Source organism: Engraulis encrasicolus, chromosome 17, assembly GCF_034702125.1.
Source record: "Engraulis encrasicolus isolate BLACKSEA-1 chromosome 17, IST_EnEncr_1.0, whole genome shotgun sequence".
Lineage (NCBI taxonomy): Eukaryota > Metazoa > Chordata > Actinopteri > Clupeiformes > Engraulidae > Engraulis > Engraulis encrasicolus.
Window position 1 is genome coordinate 33,577,295 of NC_085873.1, and position 7,224 is coordinate 33,584,518.

At 42.2% G+C, this 7,224-nt stretch overlaps 1 protein-coding gene across 1 annotated transcript; it reads left to right on the forward strand.

Annotated features, from left to right (window-relative positions):
- The first annotated feature begins 4,255 nt into the window (after positions 1 to 4,255).
- Positions 4,256 to 5,398, forward strand: LOC134467003 (interferon-inducible GTPase 5-like). Its single transcript, XM_063220933.1, has one exon. The coding sequence runs from the start codon at positions 4,256 to 4,258 to the stop codon at positions 5,396 to 5,398; it is 1,143 nt and encodes a 380-aa protein (XP_063077003.1).
- Positions 5,399 to 7,224: the final 1,826 nt, after the last annotated feature.

Consider the following 7,224-nt stretch of genomic DNA (forward strand, 5'->3'; position numbering starts at 1 on the left):
GTGTGTGTGTGTGTGTGTGTGTGTGTGTGTGTGTGTGTGTGTGTGTGTGTGTGTGTGTGTGTGTGTGTGTGTGTGTGTGTGTGTGTGTGATTGAGATTGGCAAATTATACCAGCAGGTGTGTATTGTGTTCATTTTCTTCTTAGATAAACATTGCCTAAAATCAACTCTAAAAAGAGGTTAAAAAGGTGACTGTGGTCAGCATATTATTCAGAGGGAGATTATAGATGTCAGAAGATAAGAGTAGAGAAAACAGTCTCAAACTTTCCTAGACCTGCAAAACACACACGCACGCACGCACGCACACACACAAACACACGGACACGCACAGACACGCACATGCACAAACACACGTGCACACACACACACACACTTATCCAGACCAGCAGCACGTGTGTGTGTGTAATGACTTGGGATGGCTTCAATGTTTAACTACACCCACACTGTTCCTCGTACCCTGTTTGATTCAAGGACTGATGAATATGCAACAGGCTATTGTTAAAAATGACACCCTCCATTTTGAAACTAGCATTCTTTATAAGTATGCGATCCTCTCAGTCTGACATTTACTTACTTACTTAATCCTCTTCGTCCCTGATGGGACATAAGGCTTCCACGATCTGCCTCCACCTAGACCTGTCTTGTGCAGCATGCTGTGCCTCACCCCAGGTTAGATGCATCTCCTTCAGCTCAGCTGTCACTGTACGTCGCCAGGTGTTTTTGGGCCGGCCTTGCTTCCTTTTCCCAGGTGGAGTCCATCGTAGCGCTGTTTTGGGTATGCGGTCTTGGTCCATCCTGAGAACATGCCCAAGCCATTGTAATCGTCTGCGTTTAATCTCTAGCACCACGCTGTTGCACTTGGTCTTTTTGAGTAGATGGTAAGTGGATATCTTCTCGGGCCAGAAGATTCTGCATATTTTCCTGAGGCATCCGTTGTGGAAGGCTTCAACTTTTTTCATGTCGTTAGATGTAACTCGCCAGCACTCTGAGCCGTACAACAGTACAGATTTTACATTACTGTTGTACAGTCGCACCTTTGTTCGTAAGCTGTATTGCTTGGACTTCCAGATGGTGTGCAGCTTAGCAAAAGCACCCTGTGCCTTTCCGAGTCTTGCTCTGATGTCCTTTTGCGCAGAGTTGTCCTTACTGACAAGACTTCCCAGATAGGTAAAGTCCTCAACATAGTTGAGAGAATGTCCATCCACTGTGATTGGTACATCAGGGGTGGCATTAATGCACATCACTTGTGTTTTGGACGCATTGATGTTCAGCCCTACCTGTTGGGCGAATTTGTTCAGTCTGTCAGTTTTCTCCTGCAGATGGATGTGCTTTGATGCAAGGACAGCAAGATCATCGGCGAAGTCTAGATCTTCAAGTTGGGAGAACAAAGTCCACTGAATACCCCTGGGTCTGTCAGTTGTATTCCGCATGACCCAATCTATGGCAATCAGAAAGAGAATGGGGGAAATAGTGCACCCTTGCCGCACACCTGACTCCACAGTGAACCATGGGGATGGTTCACCACTAACAATGACACTGCATTCAAAGTGACGGTAGAACATTCCTATGAGAGTGACCAGTTTTGGAGGAACTCCATAGGCCCTAAGGATCTTCCATAGGGTGTCACGATGTAGGCTGTCAAAGGCTTTGCGGAAGTCGATGAAGTTGATGTGCAGAGGAGTGTTCCATTCTACACATTGCTCGATGATGTTCCTCAGAGCGAAGATCTGGTCTGTGCAGCCCCTTCCTCTTCTGAACCCTGCTTGCTCCTGCCGTAGCTTCTGGTCAATAGCACAATCGATTCTGTCGAGTAGGATCCTGCAGAAGACCTTAGATGGTACTGATAACAGCGTGATGCCCCTCCAGTTGTCACAATGTTGGAGGTTTCCTTTCTTGGGGAGTTTGACAATCAGGCCCTTGTCCCAGTCTTGAGGTATTACTTCTTTCTCCCAGATGTTTTTAAAGAGGTCAGTAAGCACATTGACAGAGGTGTTAAGGTCAGCTTTCAGCATCTCTGCATGGACAGAGTCTATGCCGGAAGCTTTCCCATTCTTCAAGGCCTTGATGGCAAGTTTGACCTCTTCCTTACTTGGGGGGGTTGTCTCGATGTCAAGGACACTTTCTGCTGGGGAGGGGTTGGCAGGATCGTCTGGCTCAGGGCAGTTGAGTACCTCACGGAAATGTTAAGCCCATCTCAAGATCTGGTCACTCTCAGTGCTGAGGATGTTGCCTTGTTTATCTTTGATAGGGGCTGGCTGTCTGCTGTACTTGCCTGTGAGTTGTTTGGTGATTTTGTAAATTGTGCTAAACTCGCCCCGTGCAGCTGCACACTCAGTCTGACATTTGGTATTCAGACAAACATTTACACTTCACTGAAGAGAACTGGTTTGGTTATTTCCCAGAGAGTATTGTTCTTGGTAGAATATTGCCACGGTAAGTTTGAATACACTTTCATATTTTCTGAAGCTTTGAGATAGTAGTTGGTAGAAACTGTAAATATGCATAATATTGTAGCTGTAAGGGCCATTACATAGTCTGCTAGACACTTGCCAGAAACAGAACTGAAGGGAAATAGAATAAGCAGGAATGTAACACTGTTGCAGTAGAAAGCCCGCATAGGGATAAAATCAAGTGTCGTATGGTGTCTAGGCTGTAATTGACTGGAAAGAATTTGCAACCAGATGTTAAAAAGTGAAAGCTCTATGAGCCCACTTTCCCTGCTGTATAATTTTGTTTTATACCTTGCATTTTTACATCTGTCTGCTAAATAAAAATGGTAATCACAAAAAAGTAAAAGCTTGATATAAAAGCAAGTGTATCCAATAATGTTTGGTCCCTTAAAAATGTGGAGACACCTGAAACTAGTAACTCCCATTTCACATCCATGTCGATGGTGTATAGAGCAAAAAAGATGTCCAAATATTTATGGACCTTTTGCCCAATGGTGTGTGAATGAAGATATTTCATAAAATGGAGGGAATTAAAAGGCGAATTTATCAAACTAATCACATGATTTCAATCCCAGGTGCACATCTCTCTGAACGAAATGAAAGAAAATGATGATTTAAGTTTTTTGCGATTTTCATTTTCTTTTGCAGAATGTTGCCTTTAAAAGAGTTCAATGTACAGGTAGACCTTAGAATCTGCTGTCTCAGAGTCTATATAACCCTGGGCCTACTTGCGTCCCATTACCTGTTGCTAGTCTCATATGTAAATAGTTAAGCAATATGACACGAGTGGGAGTGAGGTTGTTCTGGGACACCCTCACGGGTGTGATTCGCCGCAGGCACGAAGCCGCAGGCTGAGTGCCGTAGGTAATTACACCCGTGAGGGTGTCCCAGAACAACCTCACGACCACAAGTGTTATATTGCTTTTATACAATAGTTCCTTTGCTAACACAATTAGTTAATTGAAAGAAATGTTAAATTATTTTAATTACTTTATTTGATTGTTAATTTGCTTGTTCCTCCGCTCCGGAAAAATAGTTCCAGTTATTGTCTTTGGTTGCTGCGCAACGCGCACCACGTTGGTTACGGTTACTTTGTATCTTTGGTCGCGGAGTGATTATTAGATGTGAAGAGTCATTCATAGAGTGTTGGCGGATACCCTCACTCCTAGTGACGTGTAAAACGCCTCTTGTCCAATCACAATTTGTGAAATAATTCGACCGGATCTAACTATTGTATAAAGAGTAATATATCACTGATTTTGATGAATGAGACATTTATACTGAGAGAGTCACGACCAAATGAAAAATGCACCCATTCTATATCCAAGGAATCTGTGTCTGTGACAAAAAAATAAAACTAATCTTAACTCTTGTGGAGGGTTAAATTGCACTTCACTGTACATGCATCAGAGATGGTTACAACTTGTCCTAATTGTTAAAATGTTGTACCTGTCCTGCCTCCTCAGTTTCACTGTACAGTATTAGCAACACACACACACACACACACACACACACACACACACACACACACACACACACACACACACACACACGCACACGCACACGCACATGCACAAGCCTAATGCTTGATTTTGTCCTCAGTCACAGACCTTCAGAAGAGACCTAGTTTTTGTATACTACGTCTACAGTATTTTTTGTGGAATATGACAGCAGTTGTTTGTGTAAATAAATACCCTCTTTTTTATACTTGTTTGGGTGTAATATTGATCTAGGCTATATAGAAAGTTACTTGACAATTGTTATCAGTAATATCATTACTTAAAATGACCATTGTCTTTTTTAGATCATGGATGACAAACGTGCTTTATTGGAAGATTCTGGTGAACAGACAACAGAGCGGGCCATGGCCAAAGCCAAAGACATAGTTCAGAACTTAGATAAGGTTACGCTCAACATTGCTGTGACTGGGGAGAGTGGTGTAGGAAAGTCACTGTTGGTGAATGCCATCAGAGGTGTTAATAGCGGGGAAGAAGGATGGGCCAAAACTGGGGTGACAGAAACTACGAAGAACCCCAAGGAGTACCCCCACCCAACAATGCCCAATGTAAAGATTTGGGATTTACCAGGAATAGGGACCCTAGATTTCAAAGCAAGTGTCTACATGAACAAAGTAGGATTTAAAACGTATGATTTCTTCATCATAGTGAGTGCAACCAGATTCAAAGAGAATGACCTCTTGCTTGCAAAAAATATCAAAAAGCAGAAAAAAAACTTCTACTTTGTGCGCTCCAAGGTAGACATGGATGTGGCAAATCAGATAGCGAGTGGGGAGGGGACAGAGGAAGAGACCCTCCGCTGTATTAGGGATGGTTGCTTGGCCAATCTAAAAAAACAGAACATCACCAGCCCTGTTTTCCTCATCACATCTCAAGATTTAAGCAAATACGACTTCCAGAAACTGATTGAGACTCTAAAAACAGACCTTGGTCATGAAAAGATGGATGCACTCATGCTCAGTTTGCCTGTGTACTCGAAGCGTTCTCTGGATGAGAAGTACAGCACATTCAAGAAAAGCGTCTGGGCACTGGCTGTTGTGTCTGGAGGCATAGGTGCAGCCCCTGTGCCAGGCCTCTCATTTGCCTGTGACACTGCCATGGTGCTGTCCTTCCTCACCAAGGTTTACCACTCATTCGGCCTGGATGACAAAGCCCTGAAAAAGCTATCAGAGAGAGTGAATGAGCCCATACTGGAAGAAGTGAAAAAGTCAAAACTTGTGCAGGCAATGAGTAAATCCATGCTTTCATCCAGTATGCTGACAAAACTAGGGGCCGCAGCTGGCGTTGAGATTCTGTCCTGTATGGTACCGATTGCTGGCAACATTGTGGCAGCTGGAGTGTCCTTTGTCACCACACGGGCTGTACTGCAAGAGGGTCTGGATGAACTCTATGGTGTTGCCAAAAAGGTGCTCGAAATGGCAGATCTGCAGTAGGGCGGAACTACAATATAACCATGATGGGTGTTTTTTTTATTATCATTACTTTTACATTATGTAAAGGAGGCAGGCTTACAATGACTTACGAGTAACATTTGTTTGGATTTTTTTTATTATTATTTAGATAAAATTAGTAATAGTATTCTCAATGTGATTAAGTGTCTGGTTGTTGTCCTTGTTGAGCAATGCCTGCTGAGCAAATGATCGACTGCTTCTGTTGTGAAGTTAAAGGGACACTGTGTGAGATTTTTAGTTGTTTATTCCCAGAATTCATGCTGCTCATTCACTAACGTTACCTTTTTCATGAATATTTACAACCACCATCAAATTCTAAGTATTCATTATGGCTGGAAAAATTGCAGTTTTCATACATGAAAAGGGGGATCTTATCCATGGTCCGTCATTTTGAATTTCCAAAAATAGCAATTTTTAGCTGCAAAAATGACTGTACTTGGACCGTACTAGGAAATATTTGTTTAATACTTAGTAAACTTTCATGTAAAGATCAAATTTGGCAATAGGCAGCTCAATTTCAATGAGCAGCATAGTTGCAGTATCTTTTTTGACCATTTCCTGCACAGTGTCCCTTTAAAGCAATCAATCAAATCCACAAAATGACTGTGCAATCCAAGAACCTTTCCAAATGCATGCCTTTGCAGGCCTACTAGGCTATATAGTTTAACGTGAAACTGAGAACATGACTAATAAACTTGTCTAAATAAATGAATGGAAATGTACCGGTAGTGTGTTCTGTAAATACAATATGTGACTAACTGGCACACTGTGTCTGTGTCTGTGTCTGTGTCTGTGTCTGTGTCTGGCTGTGTCTGAGAAAACAGGTGTGAAGGCAAGAGTCATATTTTGGGGGGTTCAAAACATCAAGTGGCTCAGTGATGCACTGATGGAGTAGTAAAGAGCCTACTTACAGAATGTTTAGGATCACTTCCTAGTTTGGTTTAGGTGCTCCATGGATGGGGAAAATGCATATCACAAACAGAAGGAAATCCAAGGCACTATCTTTTACAAACAGTGAAAAAAAATTAATGGATTGGTCATATTAGAAATAAAAAAAGGCCATCACAATAAAGCGTTTTTTTTGAGATATTGTAAAAGAGAGAAGCTTGGATTTGATTCAATCTGTTCAAAATAAGTCCACTGACTGGGTGGGACATGACATGACAAGATTCGTCACTGCACCCATCCCTCTGGTGACGAGTCCCTGCCAATAGGCTCGTTCGTAGCGACGCAGTAAGATTTTTGCTAGGCAGTGGGCATGCGCACTTTGCCAGTTTGATGCATTCTGGTTAGAAAATTCTAACCAGAATGCACCAAACTGGCAAAGTGCAAATGTCCACTGCCTAGCTAAAATCTTACTGCTTCATCACAAACAAGCCTAATGAAAGATGAATTTAAGGCATCAGGGCATATTGCACTGCCCTCTAGTGGTGTGATAGTGTTTGAAGAAAACTATTGTAGATGCTTCACTGTAACATTCATTGGCCAAGTTCAGTAGGTGCTGAATTTAGATTTGCTGTAGGCCTACAATGATTTGTGGTAGGACAACAGAAATTGAGATAATTTTCATAGCAGTGTTTTTCCTAAACCAACGCTTAAAAAAACCTAGATTTCGAAATACTTTTTGAAGATGAAATGACAGTAGGCTATATTTCCATGGTATTATGCTGCACTTGTGGAGAACATAAACACTCATCACAAACAAGAGAAGCTCCTTGAATCGGATTCATTACAATGCAGTTTTAATAGTTACCACAGTCTGATGAAGACTGCCTTTAAGCACAGCGCACACAGAGAAGAGATGTTTG

Bases quoted from the DNA above. Each gene is read 5' to 3' on its own strand.
- LOC134467003 (XM_063220933.1), top strand. From the start codon at position 4,256: ATGGATGACAAACGTGCTTTATTGGAAGATTCTGGTGAACAGACAACA.